Below are 27,805 nucleotides of genomic sequence, written 5' to 3'. Positions count from 1 at the left end.
TTTATTTTGGTAAGAGACTGTGAAAGAAGAATGCTAATGTACAAACAGGTGAACTAGGCTATTTGTCTTCTCTTCCAGGTGCTCCTGCACTCAACTCCGTTTGAGGTGGGCACAGATCTCCAGTCTGTGCTTTTCTCGCTGTGCATAGCGGGTGATCTTTACTGATCTGATATCCAAGTGGACTTGTCACTTGGGACGTTTGCTGGGAAATTCCCAGGATGGAGTTTTGTGTGTAATTGGAATGGATTTGATTATATTCCTATGCTGAAAATTCTTAAGAGCAGGTCCTTCACTTTCCCAATGGGTTAAGGGAGCAGTGAAGATCACGCACTCCTGCCTCACAAGCTGGCAGGGCTGTAAACTCAGGGAGCCCTGGGTCAGAACCATTTAGAGGATGCAGTATCAGCCCCAAGGCTTCAGTAATGATGGCACTGCTGAACCTTGATACTGCATTACACATTGTGGCAGCCCCAGGGAAATAAATGGGAATGGAGACGGTTTAGTGCTTTGCACAAAGTGGAGCAGCATCAGGAGTCTTCCAGGGAGACTGGAATGGTGGGGAAAAGCACTGAGATACCATGATGATCAGTGCAGCACACATGCCTAGATGAAGACAGGTGGCAACACTGGTGTGGGCCACACTGTGGAATGGAGACCAGGCAAGGCCTGGGCCCAGCGGGAGGCTGGCCGTGCAGGGTTCCGGAGGCTGAGGTAGGCAGGTTCAGCGGGTGACTGAGCCGTGCTGGATTTGGAGGCTGAGCAAGGCCGGGGCCCAGCGGGTGACTGGGCCACGTAGGGGTCCGGAGGCTGGATGCAACGGGTTCGGTGGGTGACTGGGTCGTGCAGGGGGCCGGCCGCAGCGGGTTCGGCTGGTGACTGGGCTATGCTGGGTTCTAGGAGGATCCCTGGCTCTGTAGAGGCCCCCACGGAGCCAAGGGGGCAGGAGCCAGAGGAACTGGGGTCGGGACGAGCAGGCTCTGGCTCTGGATTCACCAAGGGCAAGTCATGCCTGACTAATCTAATTGCTTTCTATGACGAGATAACTGGCTCTGTGGATGAGGGGAAAGCGGTGGATGTGTTGTTCCTTGACTTTAGCAAAGCTTTTGACACGGTCTCCCACAGTATTCTTGCCAGCAAATTAAAGAAGTATGGGCTGGATGAATGGACTATAAGGTGGATAGAAAGTTGGCTAGATTGTCGGGCTCAACAGGTAGTGATCAATGGCTCCATGTCTAGTTGGCAGCTGGTATCAAGTGGAGTGCTCCAAGGGTCGGTCCTTGGGCCGGTTTTGTTCAATATCTTCATAAATGATCTGGAAGATGGTGTGGATTGCACCCTCAGCAAGTTTGCAGATGACACTAAACTGAGAGGAGAGGTAGATACGCTGGAGGGTAGGGATAGGATACAGAAGGACCTAGACAAATTGGAGGATTGGGCCAAAAGAAATCCGATGAGGTTCAACAAGGACAAGTGCAGAGTCCTGCACTTAGGACGGAAGAATCCCACGCACCGCTACAGACTAGGGACCGAATGGCTCGGCAGTAGTTCTGCAGAAAAGGATCCAGGGGTTACAGTGGACAAGAAGCTGGATATGAGTCAACAGTGTGCCCTTGTTGCCAAATGCCTTGAGGCATTTTGGGCTGTATAAGTAGGGGCATTGCCAGCAGATGGAGGGATGTGATCGTTCCCCTCTATTTGACATTGGTGAGGCCTCATCTGGAGTACTGTGTCCAGTTTTGGGCCCCGCACTACAAGAAGGATGTGGAAAAATTGGAGAGAGTCCAGCGAAGGGCAACAAAAATGATTAGGGGACTGGAACACATGACTTATGAGGAGAGGCTGAGGGAACTGGGATTGTTTAGTCTGCAGAAGAGAAGAGTGAAGGGGGATTTGATAGGTGATTTCAACTACCTGAAAGGGGGTTCCAAAGAGGATGGCTCTAGACTGTTCTCAATGGTAGCAGATGACAGAACGAGGAGTAATGGTCTCAAGTTGCAGTGGGGGAGGTTTAGGGTGAATATTAGGAAAAACTTTTTCACTAGGAGGGTGAATGCGTTACTGGAATGCGTTACCTAGGGAGGTGGTAGAATCTCCTTCCTTAGAGGTTTTTAAGGTCAGGCTTGACAAAGCCCTGGCTGGGATGATTTAGTTGGGGATTGGTCCTGCTTTGAGCAGGGGGTTGGACTAGATACCTCCTGAGGTCCCTTCCAACCCTGATAGTCTATGATTCTATGGGCTGCGGCCGGGGCCCAGGAGGCTGGGGGGGGGCCTGGGGCTGCAGGCCGGGAGAGCCCTGGTGGGCTCAGTGGGCTTGCAGCAGCCCGGGACAAGATGGGAAGCAGGCGGCCCTTGCCTCCAGCAGGGGGGGCGCTGTCTACCCGGCTGGGGAAGGGCAGCCCCTTTGTTAGTGGTGCGTTTCCCTTTAAGTGGCTCTAATCTCCGGCCTGTCAGTCACGCCCAGCCATGCTCCCTAATTGGTTATCGCGCTCACTGCCGGAGTGAGTGCCGCCCCGACCGAAAACGGGGTTTACCTTGCTAGATTTCAAGGGCGCCGCTGGACGACGCAACCACACTACTAAGACTTAGTCCCCACCTCCTCCAACTCTCATCTAATAGCGAGAGGTACGTGGCCTCATTGGCCAGCGGGGGAGTCAGTTGAGCTTTGTCCCACCACTGTGGCTGAAACGACAACGTCTGTTGGCCGGTACTTACGTCGCTCACTTTAACGTCCGCCTGCCTCAAGGCAGTGGGATAGGGTGGGTTGGCTGCCACTCCACAAGCACCGCCCCTTTTTCGCAGCACTGGCCAAACGGCGCCCGAGTAGGGAAGGGCGGCGCTCAGCGATTGGCTGGCGGGTTGCGGCGGGGTTAGGCTGCGCGCCGGATATATGTAGCCGGCGGGTGAGCACGCCGTTGCGTGAGGTCTTTCTATTTCCTGGCCGGCCTGCCTCCTGCTCCAGTCCCGCTCCGTCCGCAGGTAACGCGGGACGGGGCCGGCCGCGGCCTCGGCCTCCCCTTCGGGCTGCCGGGAGCGGGGCGGCTTCGAACGGCGTCACGTTCCTCCCGGGACGGTTGCGCCGCCTCCCAGCGTCACAGACGCGCGGGCCGGGCTCGCCCGGGCCAGGCTGAGCTGTGGGGCTCGGGGCCTCTCGGCTGGGCGGGCAACAAATGGGGAGGGGAAGCTGCTGTTCTCTCCCCCCCAGGCCTGGCAAGGTGCCCCCGTGGGGGAGCTGTAAGTCGCGGGGGGGGGGCGGGGGTGTGTCTGTGGGAAGGGGGGGCGGCTCGGGGCTGCAAGTCGCTGGGGGGGGGTCGGGGGTGTGTCTGTGGCAACGGGGGGGTGGCGGCCCGGGGCTGTAAGTCACCGGGAAGGAGGGGCCGGGGGGGGGTGGCGGCCCGGGGCTGTAAGTCACCGGGAAGGAGGGGCCGGGGGGGGGTGGCGGCTCGGGGCTAGGAGGGGCCGGGGGGGGGTGGCGGCTCGGGGCTGTAAGTCACCGGGAAGGAGGGGCCGGGGGGGGTGGCGGCTCGGGGCTGTAAGTCACCGGGAAGGAGGGGCCGGGGGGGGTGGCGGCTCGGGGCTAGGAGGGGCCGGGGGGGGGTGGCGGCTCGGGGCTGTAAGTCACCGGGAAGGAGGGGCCGGGGGGGGGTGGCGGCTCGGGGCTAGGAGGGGCCGGGGGGGCGGTGGCGGCTCGGGGCTGTAAGTCACCGGGAAGGAGGGGCGGGGGGGGGTGGCGGCTCGGGGCTGTAAGTCACCGGGAAGGAGGGGCCGGGGGGGGGGGTGGCGGCTCGGGGCTAGGAGGGGCCGGGGGGGGGGTGGCGGCTCGGGGCTGTAAGTCACCGGGAAGGAGGGGCGGGGGGGGTGGCGGCTCGGGGCTAGGAGGGGCCGGGGGCGGGGTGGCGGCTCGGGGCTGTAAGTCACCGGGAAGGAGGGGCCGGGGGGGGGGGTGGCGGCTCGGGGCTGTAAGTCACCGGGACGGGGCGGGGGTCTGTGGGAAGGGGGGATGGCCTGGGGCTGTAAGTCACTGGCGGGGGGACGGTGGGGTGGCCCGGGGCTCCCGCAGGTTCCTGACCCGCAAGGCTCAGCGGGTCCCATGCACACGCGTTAGAGACGGGGGCTGCCTGTGCTGGACGTGGGGATAGCGAACCTCGAGCAGTTTGGGCTAGAACAGCGAAACCGTTTTACGAAACGGTTCCTCTGATTTGAAAGCCCTTGTATGTTTGGTATCCGGGATGTGAGGAAGAACCTTCCTCTAGCCCCACGGAAAGGAGTGACGCTATAGAAACAAGTGAACGTTGTTGGGATCGTGGAGGATAGTGTTCTCGCTGAAGGCAAACATTTAAAGGGAGGGGGGGCAGTTCCGAGGAGGGATAGAAACGGGAGAGAAGGAAATTTCATTGTGTGAGGCTAGATACAAAGCTGCAAGCTTTGTTCTGTACTTTACATTGCCTGTGTGTTCCATCAACTATGTAAAATGCCCCCATGTAGTAGCTAGGCTGCAGAGTTTCTTCCTGGGTTAAGGTGGCATGGAAAAATATCCACCTGAGACGATAATGCTTAGCATTTATGTAGCCTTAGTCACCTGTAAATCTGCATTGTACAAAAGAGGGTAAGTTTCACCCCTCTTTTGCAGATGGGGTAACATTCTCCTCTCTGTGGCATTAAATGATTTATCCAAGGTCACGCAGCAAGACAATGGTGGAGCTGGGATTAAATGCAGAACTGTGTATAGAACAGTGTGTCTGAAGAGCTCCCAGTCACTTGCGAGGCCCCAGACCTACTTGATTGTGAAAGCCCTACCTGTATTACTGTTCATCGCTTTGGATGCCTTCCATAGAGTTAGTTTGCAAGATTGTACTTGGAATTATTGGTACATGGATGTTATCTGTGTGGTGAGACATCCGCATTAAGCATTGTGTCTGTAATGACAGGTTTCAGAGAAGCAGATGTGTTAGTCTGTATCCGATGACGTGAGCTGTAGCTCATGAAAGCTTATGCTCAGATAAATTTGTTAGTCTCTAAGGTGCCACAAGTCCTCCTTTTCTTTTTGTATCTATAATGTATTCCATGTGAAGGAAGTGGCATCTTCCTATTTAGATGTGAGGAGTGTTTGCACCAAACAGCTATGTTTCCAGTCTGCTATTTTTGTCAGGCCTATCCTTTCACAAACTAATGACAGCTTTAGGAAATGTAGAGAGGCAATCAAGTCCTGAACAGTAACCTCCAGCTGGTATAAATAAAATCATTTGGAGTGTATGTTAGGCCATTATGCGCATCTTATCAACCATGTTTCAGCTACTGAGGCTTACTTTCTTCTCTAGAAAATAGCAACTTCTATTCGCTAAATCAGTCACTTTCACTTATTCATGGGCAAAAGAGGTTAAGAAAACATGCCAGGTTCTCAAATAGGATTTCAGGGAAGATGAGAGTAGACTACAACATATTTGCTGACTGACTAGGATTCTCAGATGTTTATGGCAGTGTTATTGGCTGTGGTAGAATGTTCACACTCTTCACATCTTTCCAAAGATGCTATGCATTTCTCTGCTGACCTGAAGTAAAATCGAGTCATGACTTGCAGCAAAATGTCTAAAGTGCAGCTGCTTGTTCTACCCAGTTACACCTGAATGTCATATTAAACTGCAAGTTTACTTTAAGTATTTGGATAACTAAAGAGTTCCCTGAAACAGAGTAATACTATTGTGTGAAGGAGAAATTCATACATTTATGTTCCCAGGTATCAGAAGTGTGATTTAAACGTTAAAATGTGTCCCTCAGATTAATATGCCCTAAGAGCAATTTCTAAATATCTTATATAAGCATGCAAAATATACCTGTTTACTTATTTTCTTGTGTTAGAAGTTAGTTGTTAGAAAGCAGGAGTACATTTCAAGTTTCTTTTGATTAAATCGGTTATCATAAGGTCTTGGCTTAGTAGGCAGATGGGGAAACCTTCAGTGTCTGATTTGGTGAATTTACATTAATACTTAATGTAACCAACTTGAAAGCTAGAAGATGGAAGCAAGGAAAGGAAAAATACTTGCCACATGTGTTCCTGACATTCCCAAACTCCCTGGCAAAACGTGAATCTTTTGTAGGAGCCCTAATATGGAATGACATAGCAAAGAATCCTTTGTATGTACCCTTTCATGGTCCTGGGCAGCCACAAAAGCAGCAAAAGTAATAAAGGTACAAACATAGTGTCTTGTCTTATGTCTGTTAGTGACAAGAGGACATTTTTTTTGTATAATAGTTCACTAGTCTGCAATTGGCTATTTGTCCATTCTGCTGCAGCCATGGTATCATATTTGATGATGACTGTCAAGGATAGTAATGACACAAATATGAACTTTTTGTCTGTTTTTAAAATCTACTAAAACTTCTGAAAATATTTTTGAGAAGTCCATTATTTACCTAGGAGCTGTAGTCCTGATATTCTTATCTATTTGTTAAAGTACCAAACCAGGCTAGAAGCTCTCTCAGGGGAAATAACTACACCGAACCCTCGCTAGAACACACGTCTATATTGCACAAATTCGCATGTAACGCAGCCATGGATCCCAAATTTAATTGCTTTAATTGGAATTCATTTTAATGTGGTCCCCGCTATAACGCGGAACTGCGCATGGATCCCAAATCTTGTGCTCTAGCGAGAGTCCGGTGTATATTCACTTTAGTCTCAAACTTCCATAAAGGTTGCTAGAAATAATGTGAAGTACTTTAAAGACTCACTGTATTGAGTCTACCTCCTTTAGCTCAGTGTTATCAAACAGCATTCTTAAGGCTGAAATTTAGACCAAAAAATCTTTTCCTATTAACATTTCAGTTCATGCTGCAGAAAAACATCTCCCAGGATGGCTTTAGCACATGTCACCTGCTGAGAATAGTTGAGAACTCCACTGAAAACACATGCTAATTGAGGTTGTTCTTTCCCCTTGCACAGTGTGTATACCAAATTATACACGGAGGAACACTGGTTAAAGAAAGTATAGTTTAAAAAAAACAAACCTGAGGGCTAGTTTCTCAAACTGTAGGACAATTGTTTGGTTTTTGGCCTTTAACCCTAGTGACTTTGAGAGAGAGCTGCTGAAATTGACATATGACAAGCCCTGTTGGATGCGTTAGGAAACACTTGTAAACTAACTGCTGCAGCTTTCCAATGACGTAATCCAAGCCTTTTTCGCTGCGTATTTTTAAGTGACATGGCAGGTGGGAAGTTGAAGAGGAGAAGTCAGAAGGTGGATTAAAATGGAGTGGGTCTCAGATCTTATGACAAGTGATGCTGTCCTGTGCACATACATGTCAGCTACTGAGTTTGTTGCACTTCATCTTTGGTTTCATTTATGTAATGAAACTTTTTTTCCCACAAAGTGTGGGGATGTGTACAGTTATTGACATGCATTTTAATCAAGTGACTGGTATTGAAAGTCTTTAGCATTGGATTAAAATATCAGTCAGAATTGTTTCAGCTAAAGCTGCTGTGTTGGAAATGTCTCCAGCTGCCTTGACTAGGAAAAAAGAGAGGTCGGATATTAAACACAAACTATTAAATGAATGGATCTGATACTACAACAGGGGTTCTCAAGCTCTTTTGAATCGTGACCCCCCAACTTTACAAATATTTTTGGAGGCACCCACAATATCCTACACATTTGTAATGATATGTGTAATATTATCCTTTAAAATCACCCTCTAAACTTTGGTCACTATCTTGCATCTTCTGTCATATCCCAGACCACTTTGGTTCCAATTTAATTTATTAGTGCTGTTGTGCTGACTATTAGATGAAGGAAAAAACAGTGTTAAGCACTGTGAAATTACCCAAGGTACAATCTGAACTGATGAACAGCTGTCTTCTCAGTTCTCCAACATGGGGAGCCTTTTACATTGCTTTGCTGTGAGAGCTACCACTCCTGGTTTGCTCACTCACAGACTCTAGCATGTTATTTACAGTTAAGAGTCTGAGTGCTATAGCCAGCCACTCATGAATTACACTGGAGAACAACACTAGGAAATTCCAAGTCCCAGACTTTCCCCAGAAGTGTATGTCTTATGCTATCCAGCTCTTTACTGGACAATGCATGCTCATGTAAAGTCGGTCATTTTAATAATAGAAAATGATTTGCACAAATCCAGTAATCCCAAATAGGGTTTCCCAAACATACTGTTTTAAATAAAACAAGTTTAATAATTACAGAAAGATAGATTTTAAGTGACTGCAAGTAAGGAGGCAAAAGAGTCGGAATTGGTTACAAGAAAATAAAAGTAAAATGCAACTAATGCCTAACTTAACAAGCGAAGTGAATTCAAAGCGGGAGGGGGGCTCACTATGTTTTGCAGTCTTACTGGCTGAATGTCTTTCAGTCAGAATCCCTCCCCCAGTCCAATGCTGCTTCCTTGTTCCTGAGGTCTTGTCGATGCTGTGGGTAGAGAGAGAAAGGGAGACAGAATTTGGGGCATCTGCTCTCCCTTTTAGTTCTTTCTCTTCAAGAATCATCCCCAGCTGAGGTCCAGGAGATACCGTCTATGTTGATGAGAGCCCCAATCTGTTTTTGTCAAAATGTAGATTTATTTTTTTCACTCACACCTTCTTTCCTGCCAAAGAACGGCCACTCAACGATGGTCCACCAGACTCCATTTGATACCTGACTGAGGTGTCAGTCACCCCCCTGTCTCCGTGGAGCTGGCCCATGACTGCTCTCCAGACCTGGAACATGTCCCAGCAACATCACACAGTAGAATTCTGCAGCACTACACACAATGCTGCCATACACATCCCACCAGGACAACAATGATCACTCTCAAATGATCTCTCACAAGGCACACCCTGCACAAAATTTATCATCTTGTAAAAGGGGTGAATATGGGGTACAGCCTGTCTCACATCCATTTCAAAACTTCTGGAATCCTGTTTTCAAATGACAAAAACATTTTTTCATGTCTAAAGTCATGCCAGCATTGACATGAGGACAAGAGCAGGATGGTCAGGATAACCGGCTTTTTTAAAGTGTGCATGTTGCCTAACATACTAAAACCTCTTTTCCATATGCTTGTCCAATACTAATTTTGTCAATATCTCATAGCATTCATACATAACTCTAACATTTGTATTGCTACTTAGTTCCCTCTTAAAGTGAAATCTGAGGGGCTACTTGTGTTAACAATAAAACAGGACTGAAATAAGACCCCGTGTCTATATTTAGAAGAAGCTGCGATGGCCCAATGAATCCAGATGGAAAAATTGTGAACCTAATGATGAATGATTTTTCTTCTCTTCATTGAGCCATTGTAGCTGCTCTTGACTGTCAAAACAACTGGTTATTATGACAATAACATAGCAATAGCCACTGTCACTTTGGTTGGTTGAGGGAAGTGCAGAAAAGGTAAAAATACTGAAAGAAGCTGACTTATAGGAGTATTGAAGTACTTTAATTAGCACATGGTACACAGAAAATACTGACTCTCTTAATAAATTGATGCCTCATGCTTCTAGGCTCAAATATCTTGTGAACTGTCAGGACTAGAAACACTAGATCAGGGAGGTCAGACTATGGCCCACATGCTGGATCTGGCCCATCAGGGCTTTCAGTTTGGCCCATGGGATTGTCAGCCCTGTGGCGCAGCAGGGCTCAGGCAGGCTCCTTGGCATCGCTCTGCTCCTGGCACCACGTCCCTTCGGCTCCCTGGGTGGGGTCGGGGGCAAAGGGCTTGGTGCGCTGCCCTTGCCTGCAGGCACTGCCCCCCGCAGCTCCCATTGGCTGGGAATGGGGATCTGTAGCCAGTGGGAGCTTCAGGGGTGGTATGTGCAGGTGAGTGCAGCATGCGGTTGAGCCACCTGTCCCACCCCCAGGAGCCACTGCTGGACATGCTGGCCACTTCCAGGGTTTAGTGTGGGGCTCGGGCCGGCAGGGGGCCTGCCTTAGCCCCGCGGCCTGCTGCTGGCAGCCCGGAGCTGTTTGAGGTAAGCGGTGCTGTGCCAGAACCTGCACCCCAACCCCCTGCCACACACCTGCACACCGTACCCGCCTCCTGCACCCCAGCCCTACATTCATGGCCCTGCATACAAGTTCCCCACTCAGGTGTGGTCCTCGGGTCAAAAATTTTGCCCACCCCTGCACTAGAGAATCAGTACAAATGGTTTTAGGATCAGTAAACTTCTGCAGGCACTGGTCCAGTACCACAGATCAGAAGTTTCCTATGCCTGCACTAGGACCAGCATTTGTGGGGGGGATTGTGTCCTAGGATTTTACAAAACCTAAGGGTAATTGAAATTTCTATGAATTTTCTGAAGCTCTTTTACTCTTTCTGGGCATTTAGAAGGCAAATAGGGTTGGAGATCTGCTTTCATGTTGAGTTTACAGGGAGATATGCCAGTAAAAAAACCAGACATTACCCAGTAGTGTTTACAACACGTGGTACAGCTTTGTGCTAGTAGCAGGAGAACCTGAAAGTGAAACTTCTTAGTCTGTGGTACATCTCATTTTGGACAAAAAGTTCTCCTTGAAGAATTTGCCAAAAAAATTAACATTCTGCATACAATATTTTAAAATTCTATATATATTTTATATATCAAAATAACACAGAATAATGGGACTCCCGCTGCCAGCCCTGGGCAGGAGTACTGGGGGAAAAAATAAAATTCTGCACGAAACATTATTTCTGTGCAAATTATGCATTACACAGTGGTGCAGGATTCCAGCAGGAGTAAAAAATAAATAAATGGTGAAATAAACTGAGTCTATGAATTTTTTTTTTTTTTTTTTTTTGTCTAGAGTGTAAGTAAAACCCAAACCACCTTCTATATAGCAAGCACTCAATTTTTAACTCTCATGATGTCCCTTTATTTGACCCCTTGTATCCAGATCTGCTAGGGAAATTTATCTTCTGGTGAAAATAACACTAAATATATTAGTCCTTTTTTGAGATTGGTTCTTTTGTTCACCTGCTGACTGACCATTCTTGTTGACTCCAGCAATATAGGGAAGAGTCTGTTTAGCATAGTAAACTAGCTTCCAACCTATTGTATATTTCTCTGAAAAAATGAACACTATGTAGGTTAGTCCTTGTTGTTTCACTGAAATATTGTAACCTCTAATACCACTAGTATCTCCAGCAGCACTGTATAGCAATGTGGTATTTGGGCCAGGGTATGAAAAACTTACTAGATGCCTATTAGGTAGAGCCCATTATGAAATGTCATGAGGAAGCTCAGTCAGTGGGGTCCAAGGGCAACATCTTGAGCCCTGCTATCCTCAGCTGCTGATAATGGGAGAAAGTTGGGATTTCTACCAGGTTGCTCTGAGCCCTACTTGTGTGGGACTATGTCTTTAATATCTGCCTTTAGCTAGTACGGGTGGTGATAGAGTGAAAGCTGCACCCTCCCATGCTCCTAGCTGCAGGTGGCGGGGGTGGGGGCGTGGATTTTTTTGGTCTGTTTAATTTCTTTCCTGCTAAGAGCTTCTCGGCTTCTCTGAGGGGAGCAGGTCTCCACTACTCTACCTTATCCTTCATATTCTGGGGTTTCTTCTCTTATGAACATCCTCCTATGCCTGCCTCTATAGCATGAAATTAACATTCTTGAGCCACTACTACTCTCGGATTCTAAATAGCAGCAATGAAAAGCACTGGTTAGTTTAGCTCTTGCTGCTTGTCAAAACTGCGAACAGCAGCACAGACACTGGGTTTTGTCTACAAACTGGCAGACAGTGCTGCATCTATTTACTCTGGGTTCGCATTTGGAAAGTTTATTAGCAACAATGATGACTAGAAAGTGTAACTTCTGTAGAATACAAGTCATTTAGGAAGTTTGGCTTATTTATTCATATTGTATAGAGGCCTGTCTGGGAAGGTTTCCCCTCTGCCATTGGCAAGTGGTGAAGTAGATCTCTTCCTCTCCCCCCCCCCCCCCCCCCCCCAAAGTATTGGTCGGGGCAATGCTAACTTTAAACTTAATTTTGAGCTGTTTTGCATGTGTTTTACATGTGAACTTTTTAGCATGTGTCATTGAGCAAAAAAGTTGCATCCCTATAAAAAAGATTTCTGTGTGGTACAAAGCATATTTTTCAAGGACCCTTTTTAAAATTTAGATTTTTTTTCCTGTCATGTTGGTTTGGCTATATTATTTCAACCAGGAAATATGCCTCTGGTTCAGACCCCTGCCCCCCAGCTGCTAGTGTGTGTGTCTGTGTCTGTCTGTCTCTCTCTCTATAGAATGTGTTTTTCATCAGATTTTCAATGCTCTCTACAAAGGAGGTAAGTTGTTATCCCCGTTTTACAAATGGGGAAACAGGAGAAGTGATTTGCTCAGGATCATCTAGCAATCGGTGTCAAAGCCTGGAATAGAACTCAAATCTCCTGAATCCCAGTCGATCGCTCTGTCCACTAGACTCTGCTGCCACCCTTCTATAAGTTACGTGGCTTTCCTTCTATAGCAGTGACTAGAGTTTATGGCAGACCTAGTGTATGGCTGGCTAAAATGTGTGAGTGCGCTGGTGATCCAGGTTAACTTTTTATTAGACACAGCTACATTTTGAGTTAAAATGTCCTTTAGTAATCCACTTAATTGTATTAATATACACTGTACACTTTTTAATTACTCTATGCTTGGTTGACTGAGGTTCACCTGCTGCTGTTTTTCAGTGGGCAGTCACTTATGGGTTGCATTAGTAGTATTTCATAGGAGAAAGTAATGTAACAGTTAAAATACCGATCACTCTAACTCATTACAAATCCCATTATTCATGGATAAAAGACCTTGCGTCAGACATTCCATCACTTAGCTTTGTGCACTTACTTCCAAAGAGATGAGGTTTTTGATATCTTTAGATACAATAGTGCAGTTTGTGCCCATTCAGCTGCTGTAGTTCATCTGCTTTACTGTAAGCTATCTATGCTTGGAAGGCCAGCTTGTAAGATTTTCTCACAGGCAGACCGTACAGTCTCCCATACAGTCAAAGTACAAAACAGTGCTAGTGTCTATAAACAGGTAACTTCCTATAATGCTCTCTGCTTTCCATCTGCCTTTATATAAAGGCTTTCTTTTTCATTTAGGGTTCTTGGCTTTTGAAATTTAATGCCTAAATGATATTCACCTTTTTTTAAAGGCACTCTTTATCTTTGCGAGTACAGTAGAACCTCACCAGAGTTACAAATGGACCAGGCAACCACACACCTCATTTGGAACAGAAGTACACATTCGGGCAGTATCAGAGACCAAAACCAAATACAGCACTGTGTTAAACGTGAACTACTAAAACAAAAAAAGTGAAAGCAGAATTTGTCTTCATAAGTAAAGTTTCAAAGCTGTATTAAGTCAATGTTCAGTTGTAAACTTTTGAAAGAACCAGCATAACCTTTTGTTCAGAGTTATGAACATTTCAGAGTTACAAACAACCTCCATTCTCAAGGTGTTTGTGACTCTGAGGTTCTACTGTAGTTATTCCCCAACTCATGGGAGACAGAACTTTGACATTAATTGCCCATGTTACTGATTCTAACTAATGCTTCAAGATTTCTGTACCTGAAGCTCACTGGGTGCTGGCCCCTACCAGTGCTTGCAGTCTTGCAGACTGGTTTGTCATCAAAATCTGTTCTTTTAATAGCCTCTTTCCCCGGGTAGTTGAGGGTGAGTTTAGTGGCCTTCCCATTCTTTCTGATCTCTGGTAGCTCAATATTTGTTACCTTTTTTGTGTTTAAATATGCATTTCCTTGAAAAGTTCACATTACTTATTCTACTTTAGAACAAGCTGGTCTGATGATATGCTTTACCAGCTAGGAGACCAGTGCTCTAGATTTCACTTAGAGATGCAAGTTTATTCTGCTTGTACCATGTTGTCTATCTGATCTGTAGTGTTTGTAACACTATAGTTTTCCACAGGTACCTACTTGCTGCTTTCCCCCACTCATTTGAGCAAACAAAGCCGAATGGATCCATCCGAAAGATATTTGAAGCAGAAGCTAACAGAATGGAATATTTATGCTATAATTAATAATTTATTAATTTCATTCGTCCCATTGTGGACTCATGTTGGACTGTGATTCTAGTGTAGGCTATTCTACAAATCACTGTTTATACTGAGCCATTCTCACACGAGCAGGTCATTCTCACCTGTTACTAAGCAACCTGGAAAAATCTGAAAATGGCACTTCATTACTGCAATTGTGATTACTAATGACTATATCTTAAATATCCAGTGTCCTTTTGGATTCAGTATTTATCAAGTATGGAATAGGATATACAACTTCTATAAATCTCTGTTACTGTGCAGGTTTTTATAAGCAATTCTTCAGCTTTCAAAGGGTAGCAATTGATAGAGGTTAAGGAACTACTCGGCTACCAACACAGTCAAGAGCTAGGGTATATAGTAAGTATAGTCAAACCCTGAAGTTTGCAAAAATCCTCACATAGAGAATCTAGTGAGTGCATGGTGCCAGAATGTCCCTTCTATAACTAGATAAGGCTATGGAGGTGAAAAAACTAAAAATGTGTTGTATTTTCTCAAGGCTATTGTGGGTGTCACTTAAGTGGTGTGACAGTGCCATGAGAATCCTTGCGCACACTTACCTTATGGTTACGAAGGCTTGGGACAGCTTTCCTCACAATTCTGTAAATTTACAGTAAGTCATAAAAAGCGGACTGATGTAACGGAGATATCAGAGGAGTCTTTATTTTTACATATGGTAACATTAGAAGATTGGGAATCCAAGACTGCTGCAGGATTATTCACTTCATTATGCTGCGAAATCTTCCCATCAAAAGAAACTAATGCTTTGAAGTGATTTAATAGTTTGGTAGATACTTTCTCTTCGGTTGAAATGTTGGCAAAAAGACGACGTGATGAGTTAGGTGGAAGATAAAGGTACAAGGGGCTATGAAGGTAGGCTATTTGGAAAACCTGTAGCCTGGTCCTAGTGTTTCTAGAAACCATTTCTTCCTCTCTGTTTTGATTTCAGCTGTGTAAAGCATCCTTCTGGTAGCACACTTGGTCGTACTAAACACAACAGCAGTCTCCTCAAAAGGGATGTCTGGAATCCTTTTGGTTTAAAATGTCAGTTGAACCTACCCCTCTGGGATCATTATGACAGATTAAATGGCTTTTGTGATCACTAGCTGGGCTCGCTGTGAACCTGAACTCTGCATACAGAGCAGATAAGGATATCTGGAGGAAATGTGACACAACTAGGACTCTTGTTGAATTTTATAACTTCAGTCTTGGGTTATTGAAAGTCACAGGTCAGTTTATTTTGATTATATAGTAATTTGGGTGAATGTTTTAGAAAATGCTAATCAATTTTGGCTCAAACTAAGATGAAAGACCACCTATCTGTCACAGTCCAAATATGGTAATGTGGTGTTGTGACTCTAAATCTTAAATTTGTTGAATGCACTGTTTGCATAAATCAATTTTTAATTTCTATAACTGTACTTTGGAAACTCAGTGACGAGCACAGATTTTCTGCAAAGTTGTAGCATTATAACAGATAGTGGGAATTCCACCAACCAAGTGAAGACCAGTTTAGCTGAGGTATTTTGTCTAAATTTAATCTCTTGCTTTAATAAATGGCTAGGATTTAAACTTTGGTAGCAGTATACAGAATGTAGATAACCTGTTGGTTTTATATTGAGTAGCACTGTGTTACTCTATTCCAAAGTGGTGGTCCATGGACCAATGCTGGTCCACGAGCCATCGGCTGCTGGTCGCCATGCACATTGAGGGGGAAAAAAATGCCAGTCCCCCACATCAGATAGCTTGAGAAGCACTGAAGTAACCTAATAAGTTATTCCTTACACTTGGGAGTAAGGTGACCGAATGTTAGGAAATAATTGGGTCTCCAGCTCTTCTCTTATGACCCTCTCCCTCATCACCACTGCCAAAAAGATGGGTTTGTGATAACTCGGATACTACTGTGGTGTGGACAGTATAAAATACACTTTTACATTATCCTGTTCCTTGAACATAGGTTAATGGTAGCAATATATTCCTGAGTGGTGTGGAGCAAATATTCTTTCTGGAGAGATGAGGTTTATATTGTTCAGTTTGTTGGCTGGAGAACATGAGCAGATGGTTGCTGGTAGAAAAGCAGCAGGTGCAAAAGGAGTAAAAACAGATTGCTGTCCACCGATTAGGTCCTGTTGGTTTTTCACTTTTTTTAAAAAAGTCTGCTTAATAAGGGTTGGACTCCCTTTTATTGCTCCTTGCATGGTACAAGTCAGCAGTAAATACGAAAAGTCTATATCAGAACTAAGTAGCAAGTATTGAATTAGAATTGCCCTTTGCTAATTTAGTGTGGTATTTGTATGATAAAATCCATCTTTGATTAGCCGAGGTAGAAATCTGTCTTCAATATAGTAGTGGCCCAGTTTAATACAGCAGCATGCAAAGTAATGTGAACCCTAGTGGCTGAATGTAGATAGGAAACGTTCATCTATGAAAGGAAAAAGATACAAATCAAAGGGGGAAGGATTCTGATAAAATGTTCATGTTTTTTGTACAGTATATTCTGTTGGATTTGGGATTGTGTCAAATTCTATGGAGAATTCTGTGGTAGTAGGTCATGAAGGCTCTGTGAAACAAAAGTGTACCAAATTGGACTTCCATTCTGAAAGCAATAGAAAATGGTTACCTTTGTGTGTCTGATTCAGCTTCCTCTGAAGTGAGTGAAAAGTCTCCTATTGAGTCACTGGGAGTTAGATCAGGCCCTATATGTGGGTATTCCCAAATATTTTGTGTGCTACAAAAACCAAGCTTATAGGACAAACAAGCAAGTATTATGTCCTCTACTAACCTGGCATCCAGCTCATTTTCAAATGTAAACAATGAGATGGGCATGAAAAAAATCTATCATTCATGAGTTTGTTACAGCATCACTGTGATCTGTGCAGTAACTAAATGTTGCCTCTTTTCTTAAAGTGGGTATTGGATAGGACTTTACTCTTATTTTTCATCATTTGTAGTTCCACCAATTTAATGCATCCCCCCCTTTCTTTAATAGTTTGAGGTTATTTGCAGTGTCACCCAATGAAATTAAGTACCCAATTAAATTAATAGTGGATGGGGAGCTGGATCTATACATATGATTCACATTTGGAAGGCTTTTTGCATAACCATCATGGTGAGAAACTTTTTGTTTGTTTGTTTAATGAAAGCTGAGTCTACAGAATTGGAGTATGTCCTTTGGGCCAGATATGTGTAACTTCCTGGGTCTGTGGGGACTCGCAGAACTCTTGAGATTTATATCAAAAGGCTGAAAGCTATTCAGTTAACTTTGAGAGAACCTGATTTAGTTTTAGTTCTTGTTTAACACCATTACCTGTAGGACCTTGAAGAAAGGATGTGTGATTTTTGTTTTGTTTCCAAGAGTTGAAACACCAGCCTTTTCAATGAAAGGAACAGAAGCTCACAAATATGTATCCTCTGGGGCATGTCAAATCTGATCTTCCGGGATTTGGCATTCCTGATATTGCTAAAACACGAACACGTTTCTTAAGTCACATATTAGACCTCTCTCTATACATATGGGGGTGGGGGAAGAGAGCACAAATCTTCTTTTAATCCCTTGTAGGTCATCTTTAAATAGCCCTTCACAACTTAACCCTGCTTTACCTAGCTGATCTAGTAACAGTGTTTGAGCCATGCTCCTCCTTCAGTCTGTAAAAGTTTCCAGCCTTTGCCCATCAGTAAGGCTGTTACTTTATAAACACTTTTGCAGTCTCTCCCACGCCACTGCCTATGTAGGCAAAACTCCTGATACAATCTGTTCAGCCATTCTCTTATCCTCCGATTACTTAAGATTCAGATGTGTCTCAGATGTGTCTACAAAATCCTCACTGCAGGTCATGGTTAGGCATGGCTGTTTCCCCACTTGCCTTTTCTGACTTCCCTCATGCTTGTTCAATCCTTGTCATTTTTCACCCTTCTCCACTCCAATTTAAACAACTGAATGTGTAACTTGCAAAGCTGTATCAAGTGTCAGCATATTAGTTTGCTTGTATGTTGTATCCCTGTCCCCTAACCTTTGTCTGTTTTGTGTCTTTTTGACTGTCTTGCAGGGCAGGGATTGTCTCCTACGTTTTCATAGTACCCAGCCCAGTAGCATCTTTGTCACAACTGAGTTTTTGGGTGCTACCATAATACTTAAATGTATTATTCATAAGTCCTGCCAAACAGAGAATAAACCTCATCTGCATGGTTTGGTTACTGTAGGTAGAGAAGGAGGCATCTTGTGGGCTATCAGACGTACAAAACTGAAATGTATAAAGAATCTGATAAGGTAGACTTAGAAATTTTGTGATATTCAGGATTTCCCTGTTTCTTTTTGGAGTTTGAAATTACTGTTTGTGTATCTGCTACATCCTCCACTGTGGCCATAATTTCCTTTGCATGCCTATTGAAACCATCAATATTTGTCGCTTACTAAATTGTTCTGGTGTTATCTTCATTACAGACCATTAGACTGCCACATGTTGTAAGCTTGATTGGGCAAAAACACTCTTCTGTGGCGGCATAGGGCCAGATCCTCAGGTATGCTGGAACAGACATAGTGCGTCTGGGCAGGGGACATCAGTAATTTTTTTCACTCCTGAATCCAGAAGGTAATTTGGGGTAGTTCTGACTCAAAGTTGCACTGGGCTTCTGGATGTCCCTGTATGCAGGGCGGGAGGGAAGAAAAGTGCAGGAGCAGGTGTCGGAGCCAGCTACCTTAGCTTGGTTTCCCTGGATATTCTACGTATGGGGAGTACCCAGCTGGCTTTCCATCCCCATTGCATTGCCAGAGCAGAGCTGAGGCTTTGGCCCAGAATGAGATGGCATACAATTAAAGGCAAGAGCAATACTCTATATATGTAATTGTAAAAAACTCTGTAGGCTTGGATTAGATTTCGATTGTTGTTTGTGAGAGTCAAGCGACTTCTGTTCAGGACTGTTCATTAGAATTCTGTCTCTCGAGACCATCTCTTGCTGTTTCTCTTTTTGATCTCTCCTCCCACCTCCCTCACTGGCTCTTTATAGAAGACTGAGTCTTGTGCAAAACTTACCCTTGACTAATATCAGGGCATCTTGATAACAACTTGTCCTACTGAGAATGGGACCATTATGATCCCGTAACGGTCAAATTTTGTATGTCTGTGTTTGTACTTCTCTTCATCTGTGAATGACTTGTTTCCTTGCGTGTAGCTTTTATAAAACATGTGACTCAAGCAGTTTTTAGGATGCACTTGAAGTAACATGTCCTTGAAGTCAAACACTGAAGCTATTGACTTTCGCTTTCAGGATATTTCTGATTAATTGGTTTGTGATGAACTCCAATTGGTTCACTTTAAAATAACAAAACTAAGATGTATGTCTACACTGCCCATGTTACAGTCACGCTCTCCCGGTGATAAAAAATAACCACCCCAAACAAGAGGTGGCAGCTGTATTGCCAGGAGTGTGGCTCCCGGCAATAAAGCGCTGTCTGTACTGGAGCTTTTCAGTGCTTAAACATTTGTTGCTCAGCAGGGTGTTTTTTCACCCCTGTGAGTGACTAAAGTTTTCGTGCTGAAAGTGGCAGTGTAGACGCAGCCTAAGGTTGAGATGTCGTGCTGTACTTCTTCAGAGGTGCGGCACAAAAGATGTAGCCCGGGTAAGAGAGGGCAAAGTTGGCTGTGTACCATGGGCTACCTCCTGAGCTGGTGTAGCCTCCAGAATAAGTTAAAGCCGGTCCAGAGGCTGTTCTGACTTAGGGCAGCCTAGCCTGACCACTTACAGGCTGCTATGCATCGTAGAATATTCAGAAAGGATATTCTCTCTCTCTGTATACCTCCATGCTGGCATTATACCAGAGGGCAGAGTAGGGCTGCCTTTGTTGGTTCTGTGCTGTCTTTTGTGCTGGAGAAATTCCCCTGGAGGTTGTTATGGCCCCTTCAAGCTGCTGGAGACCAGATTCCAGCCCTGAAGCTATTTTTAGTAGCACAAATTTAAAAGAATGAAACCAATCTAAAATTCACTGTTGACCTACTTGGTTGTGAGGCTCAAGTTGAGTGATGGGTGTGGGGGCAGCAGGTTTGTCACATTTCTAAAACCCTGGTTGGCAGCAGGGAGAAGGGATTAGGGTGTCGAACATTGGGGAGAATGTGTCTTTCATGTGTCTTTTGGGTAACATCTGCTCGGTTTACTACGAACTTTTGCTAGTTTTTTATTACTGCCAGCACTGCAGAGCTAGTATAGTATAGTACACTCATCATGTATTCTGCCTTACATCAACAACAAAACTGTCAACCAAGCACTGATCCTAGTATCCATCTCTGTAATGGTGATGTATGAAGCAACAGTCGCCCAGCTTGAACTCTGGTACTGGTAGCAAAAAAACCTCTGGCATTGATTTATAATCTGCACCAATTTTATGTGAATAATTGAGGGGAAGCACATAGGGACCATGAGTTCTTAGATTCCTTTTTTAGACTGACCTAGACATTAAGATTTAGAATGTTTTGTGAATCTCTCGGCAGCAAAAATTTTCTTTTTATAATTCTTGATCCAGCAGGATTAAATAAAAGGTAAATAGACTGTCTGTGTCCAAGGCTGGGTACGCTGTAACTCATTTGACTTATCTGTTGGATTTAGCTGACACATGATCAGCTAAGTGGGGGAAGATAGGTGGGAAGGAAGGAGTTTGCTTTTGTTCGTTAGGCTACATTAATACAGTCCAGTATGCCTGTTAAATTTGAGATTGTTAGAACTGCATTAGAGTCCTGTAGGAGTTTTGTGCTCTTGGAAAAGATGGGTTGGACTGACTTTTTAAAAATGGTCTTAATACAGTAGCATAGGCTTCACTTTAGAGTGTCATGGGTATGTTTTGTTTCTAAATTCTTCCTGTGAAGTCAGGTGAGGTAAATAGAGCTTGAATCTGCTGTGAATGACTTAACCCCTTAGGTTCTTCAAGAGGATTTCCTTACTTGTATGCTTGTTACCAGGATTTGTGGATGAAACGGGACAAAAATCCAGTTGTTCAAATGGAGTTCCCGTTGTCGTTTCCCCCCAGTAAAAAAAAAAAAAAGTTATAGTACAGCCGTATCAATTAAGTGGGTAACATTATTTTGTTGTACACACTGAAACAGGAGAGAAGATGAAAGGATAGAGTTACAATGAAAAGCACACACGGCCAGCTACAATGAGCTTGAACACAATAGTCAGCTACATTTTCATGGAGCTTTTGTTCTTCAGTTTTCAGTTGACCAAAGAAATGGTGATGGAGAAGCCAAGTCCCCTGCTGGTCGGGCGGGAATTTGTAAGGCAGTATTATACTCTGCTGAATCAAGCACCAGACTACCTGCACAGGTAACGCTCCTGAACGTTTCTCTTTGTTTTTCTTTGCATGTATTTAACAATACTTTTATGTTTTAAACTGTAACAAACCTATGCCCTCCTTTTTGGCTTGCCAGATGCAAGATATGAATACTTTTTTTTAATGTATTAACTTGTGCTGGGTGGACACTAATCTTACAGTAAATTAATTCACTCCCAGCTGTGACCAAATAGAACAAAATAAAAGTAAAGGTTACAGCAGATAATTTTTTGTCTGTCTAAGGTATTTCTAATGGTCAATACTTATATTTTGAGAACTGCTCTGTTTGCTGTTAGCCTGAAGCTTCTTTACTCATTCAGGTCTCATTTGTAAGACTTAGTATCATAACAAGGTTGGTTAAAAATCAATCCTTTTTTAAAAAAAATTTTAAATTAAATCTGAAATTTATGGCAAACTATTTTAAGGCCTAAACTTAATTTAATCATTTAAAATAATTTTTCAAAGGTACATTATATCCTTGAGCTGCTCCAAAAGTGTAAGGAATTAAACTGTTCTGAAATTTTAAATTGTATGCAGAATCAGAGGAAAAACATCTCTACTTTTGAGATCAACTCAAGCTTTATAACTCACAATGTCACTTGCTGCATTAAGTATCCATATTTTCAGTCTTTACAATGAAATGAATGCTGGTATTTACATTTAGGAAAATGTCTACTTCTGATTTCTGTTGTGCAGAAAAGTTTTTTGTCTTGATTAATTTGGGTTTCAGGTTAGCTAACAGGTACAGAGAGAATATTTTCATTTGGACTAATTCATTCAAGATAAAGCCTGGCCTTTTGAATTTTGTACACTTTTAACTGAACTCCAATTTCCATCCAAGTGCAGCTTGATGCATGCTCAGGGAAATCATTATCTAGTAAATAAGAAATGCATCATTCATCAGTTTCTAACATAAAGTAAAAATTAAGAATCTGAATTAATGTATGTTATAGTATATCTATTCACATTTACTTTAGCAATTATATTGCTTATCATCCTGGATATTCCTAGATTATAAAGCCAGAAGAGTCTGCTGTGTGATCATCTAGTTTGACCTCCTGCATAACACCTGTCCTAGAATTTTCCTGAATTAAGTCCTGTTTGAACTAGAGCATATCTTTTAGACAAACATCCCATCTAGATAATTACCAGTAATGGGGAATCCACCACAATCTTTGGTAAATTGTTTGAGTAGCTAATTACCCTTACTGATAAAAATCTGTGCTTTATTTCTTGTCTGAATGTGTCTAGCTTTATTCTCCAGGCCTTGGATCTTTTTACACCTTTGTGTGCTAAATTGAAGAGCCTATCAATCACATTTTTGTTTCTCATGTAGTTAGTTATAAACTGTGATAGTCACCCCATAACCTTCTTTTTGTTAGCAAAAAGACACATGAAGTGTAAACGCCAAGTATAAAGGGTATATTTGATTGGAAATCAACATGTTTTAATGGTTACACCAATCAGTGAACATTAACCTCTCTTTAGGAAAAGAAGAGCAAATGCTAAATACGGTTAAATTCAATTATTTAAATTAGGGTTTCCTGCTTGCTGACTTAAATAGGTGCACCCTGATGATAAATATATCATTCACTGAGAGACGTACGCTTGCTTAGGGTTATACTTTGCAACACTAGATAAGCTAAGAACTCCTACAATCCTGAAACCCCTCTTCATGTATAAATGTCACCAGGTATTGGGTGAAGATGATTTAAAATTGTTCACAAGTGTGCAGAATAGCTAACCCACGCATTTAGCCCAGACACCCTTTACTGCATGTGCTCTGGTTTTTATTCTAATCTAACCTGTACCTGGTGCTGGCAAAATTCTCTGCTCTGTAATACTACTGCTATTTTAGCAAATGGTAGAAGAAGCTGTAAAATGGAAGCTTCACCTGTAGTTTGCACATTAGTATCTCTTTAAGTCTCTAGGTTAATGAAATATCATTCTGATTATAATTTTTAACCAGAACTTGACTAAATATTGCCAGATGGCACCTGCTAGCCAAAGGACTAGGCTGATATGGCAGATGAGCTTTGGGCTTGTGGGAGAGGAGCACCCAAAGATCCTACAAAGCCTAGCACCAATCCCAGCTGCTAGAAAAGGGTGATAAGATTCTTATCAGCGAACTGTGGTGGACCATACTGGTGGCTCTGTCTATTGGGCAGAGGAAAGAACTCTTCTTTCACTCCCCAAATCATAGAACCTCCTGATGGCTGTAATGGTGGAGGGGGGTGTTTCCCGCTACTGTAGCTGTTTTTGGGAGGTCTTCCCTGAATACTTCAGTGCCTGCCTGTGCTGCTGTTAATAGTTTTCCAAAACAGCAGCAGCAGCAGAGACATATTCGCATGGGCCCTGTCAGTTTCACGGCTGTCCATGGGGTTCTGAATAGCAGGAGTTAAACTAACCAACGTCTTGCTCATTATTCTAGGCAGCAGCGTGAAGCTGTGAGGCTTGCGGCTGTCTCATAAGACTGCATTGCATGGGCTCACACTTAGGAGGTTTATTTTGCAATTACCAGTGTTAAGAACTCTTTTAAAAAGCTGAATTTCTACAGAAATTGATAGATGGCTTGACAATCCCTTCAGTTAAGTGAAGGACACACAAGTGTCTAGGAAGTATTACTCGTATTTCTCAGAAATAGCCTTGGCAAACTGTACAAAGAGAACGACAGGCAAAGTTTATTTGTAGTGTGAATGTATTTTGTGGCACCGATTCCACTTAGCAGCACTTTGAATGGGAAGTGTCAAGGTACTTTCGACTGAAACAGGACACTTTTTGTGGGGGGTTCTCTCCCCCCCCCCCCCCCCGATCTCTTACAGATGACACTATTCTGTCTGTAAATCGCTGCATTCTCACTCTTGTGATGTTGTTCCTGCATACTAGGTTGCTAACTTCAGAAGGAAAATTAAAAATTAAAGATGAGCTGAGGTGCCTGTCAAAATTAAAATAAATCGCTCTAGTGGAGACATTTAATATGTATAAAATGGAAGTTTCATTTTGCAAAGGATTTCAAGATACCAATCCCCCCCCCCCCCCCCAAATCTGAAGAAATTGTTCTGGGTTGATTAAAACATTGTTTGATTTTTGACTTCTTTTAAAAATTTGTGTATGATATAAACATTTCAAAACCAATGTTGTTTGAAAACAAAAAATCAAAATGTTTCATTCTGAACATATTGAAATGGGTGTTGTCAGAACTTTTTTCTTCCAAAACAAAGTTCTGGCAAAATCATTTCACAAAGGATTTCAATTTTAATGGAACTGCATATTCCAGCAGAATATGGTTCTGTTAAAGTTTCTCCAACCAGCTCAAGTACCCACTAGGCTGTGGTTGAGATTCAGTATGCAAATGTGTTTAAATACCTTTTTAAAAAAAAAAAAAAAGTCTTTGTAGGCTTTCTACAGTCATCTGGTTCCCTTTAGGGTCAGCGGAGCTCTACTTGGGTAAATAGTGGTACTGGGGCTGGGATGGCTTGTTTGGTTTTTTTTGTTTAAGATAATTCTGTTTCCTCTTAAGAATGTAATAAGACCAATATAGTGTAGTTATGATCAGGAAAGGTCTGTAAAATTGGCAGTCAACAGAACCAAGTTCCACCTACAGATTCTTTGCTGAAAATGTCTAAGCCAGAAAGAATTCAACTTGACTTTTATATACTAAGGTGAGTTTACAGGGTTAGCAGTTAATTGACGCAAAAAAATTTGCTCAGCTAAAACTCTTGATCTAGAAATCACTGAAGCAATAAACATGAACACTGCTGTTTCTAGAGGCCACTTTCCAGAGTACAGTTGCATGTCAAAACTGGTGTCTTGAGTCTCTACCAGTGGTTTGAGTATCTTCGATGACTCCATTGGGAAGATGAAAGATTCCAGAGTACTGTCTTCCTAAAACCTATTCGGAGAACTTGGAATTGGCCAGGTGACTTCAGACACCCCTCAAATTCTTTTAAAAGAGCAGAAAACTTGATGGCCTGTTCAGTGAGAGTATTAACTTCTGACAACAGAAGAATTTTGGTTTTGAAGAACAAATACTTGCAAATAGGAATTTGGATTTGCATGCAGTGAAATTTTGGACTGAGCAATCTTGACCATGTGTTGTTACTAAGCCTAGGTTCAAATATAGTATTTTTATAGTAAAATACGGTCTTCTGAAGACCAGTAATATGATTCGACTTTTAATACAGCAAGGCTTAATGTATAAATTTCCTCTTTTACAGGTTTTATGGAAAGAATTCTTCCTACGTCCATGGTGGCTTGGATTCCAATGGAAAACCAGCTGATGCCGTCTATGGGCAATCTGTAAGCTTTTGTAAAACTGAGTGAAATACTTTTGCAGGGAATTAAATAGTTACAATTAGATTTTTTTTCTGATCTAAGGTCTTCTGGCTTGTTTAGTGTTTCAAGCAGATCCATCTATTAGATACGGAGCATATGTGTGTTCATGCTCTCTGGGGTGTTCGTAGTTTTACCTGGTGCAGTGTGAACATCTTGGACAAACCTACTCTGGGACTTGAGAATTAATTTGCAGTAATTTGCCATCCTTTTGTGCTTGATGGGCAAACTTGTCACATGTTTTGAAAACTATCCACAGCTATGAAATTTGGAGATGAATATTAAATACTGATAAGAACACCACATTAGAGCTGAGTGCCCTGGGCTATGCTGTCGCAGTGGTGAAGCATTTAATGGTATTCAAGCAGCGATATCTTCTGCAAATTAACGCAAACTCCAAGTGTCCTCTTTGACTCTTGTCTCAACTCAGAAGAAAAAGCACATGGCATGATTGCCTGGGTTTTTTGTTTGTCTGCCTGGGTGCTGCCTTGATGTGAGTTCATTTTATGATCAAATTTGCAAGTGGCACCAAAATTGGAGAGGGAGGGGGAAAAAAGCCAAACAGCAGACTGACCTAGAGAGATTAAAACAGTGAAGGCTGAAGGTATTGAGGAAAGTTTAAATATAAAGAACTACACCAAGGGGGAGTGGCTTTTGGTCTATGCTCTGTAGGGCTTTGAGGGCAACCCTAGACTGCAAACCTCACCCTGAACTTGATACTCTCTATACCCACCAATCTGCACTATAGAAGTCTTTCTGATAAACTGAATTAACTTAGAAAATGGGTAACTGATTCTTCTCTGCCTTTTGCAGGACATCCACAAGAAGGTGCTGTCTCTGAACTTTAAGGACTGCCACACAAAGATCCGTCATGTGGATGCCCATGCTACACTTAATGATGGTGTTGTAGTCCAGGTGATGGGAGAACTCTCCAATAACATGCAGCCAGTGCGCAGGTTCATGCAGACGTTTGTACTTGCCCCTGAGGTATGCTTTATTGTACTTTAAACGTGGGGTAGTACTGACCTGAAAATAGCTGCAGCTATTCAGCTCCACACTGGAATCTTAGGGTTCCAGTTGGAAAGTGTTTCTCGCACAAGAGCCCAGCAGTGGTGTGCTGCAAATGCTTTAAGAAGTTACATTACTTGAATTTGTTTATGCTAACATGGAACAGTATCAGGAGGGGATGTAACATTTTGAGTTGTGCCTAATAAGTATCATTAAAATGTTGCTTAGGTAGGTATTCTCAAAACATTGCTGATCCCCACTTAACAGTTGTATCTTGCAGCTGATACCTCAAACATCTAGTGTTGGAGAACAATGCTCTCCAACATTTGAAGACATGGATTCCAAGCTTTCTGATACTATAAAGTATTGACTTCTTGCTGCAGTTGCTTTCAAAATAGCAGTTTTCAAAATCATGTGACAGTTGAAAGTGGGAGTGAAGAAAGAGAGATGGTAATTGAGTGATATTATTTTTAACTTGGCAATTTCCAATTTACGTTTTGGAAGCTGTAGCTCCGAGTCTTTTTTTCAACTTTGGTAGTTCATAACAAATTGTTCTCTTCCCTGAGTCTTGATTAACGCATGGAAAGAGAGGTCCATGATGAGCATTATTGCAGCCCACCCATCTTATTTACAAGTACCTTGCTAGCTTGAGGACATGCTTTTGCTTCTGCATTCTAGAGGCTGTATAGTTGAGGGTAGCTCCTAATCTCCATGTTTCCAGCCTTTCCTAACTGGACTTAGTTTGACCTAAAATCCTGCTTTTGTGTTTGTGATCTATTATACTTTTTATATTTGACATGCGTCAAATACTACTTCTTAAATACAGCCCCATTAGGGAAACTATTACTATGCAGCATCTGAGCATATTAATAAATTCTCTAATGCTTACATAGGCAATATGACACTAGACCTATCCGTGAAGTCAGGATGTTTTCAGGTATTTCATTTAGATTACTCATCAGTCTCTTGGTATTCATAAAGAGCTGGCTGTTCTGTATTTGATCACCCTTTCTTCTCTGAAGTCCAGTCACAGACACATGAGCTATGGTGTGCTATCAAGATGCAGATAGATTACCAAGTGCTAACTACTTTTAGAAAGTGGAATGAACTTCTGACCCTTTTCTATTTGAAATAAAACTCAGTTGTGTCT

At 43.1% G+C, this 27,805-nt stretch overlaps 1 protein-coding gene across 2 annotated transcripts in view; it reads left to right on the top strand.

The window, feature by feature from the left end:
* The first annotated feature begins 2,835 nt into the window (after positions 1–2,835).
* Positions 2,836–27,805, top strand: part of G3BP1 (G3BP stress granule assembly factor 1) — a 34,309-nt gene continuing 9,339 nt past the window's right edge. For both annotated transcript variants that reach the window (XM_084636170.1, XM_084636169.1), the window contains exons 1-4: positions 2,836–2,976; positions 21,195–21,308; positions 25,533–25,614; positions 26,461–26,634. In XM_084636170.1, coding sequence (XP_084492296.1) covers positions 21,214–21,308; positions 25,533–25,614; positions 26,461–26,634 — 351 coding nt within the window. In that variant the 5' untranslated portion in view covers positions 2,836–2,976; positions 21,195–21,213. The remainder of the gene's footprint in view (positions 2,977–21,194; positions 21,309–25,532; positions 25,615–26,460; positions 26,635–27,805) is intronic.

The sequence above is a fragment of the Lepidochelys olivacea genome (assembly GCF_965140295.1).
Source record: "Lepidochelys olivacea isolate rLepOli2 genome assembly, chromosome: 8".
NCBI classification, from domain to species: Eukaryota; Metazoa; Chordata; order Testudines; family Cheloniidae; genus Lepidochelys; species Lepidochelys olivacea.
Note: the sequence above shows the minus strand (reverse complement) of the source record. Positions and strands in the feature narration are given on the sequence as shown.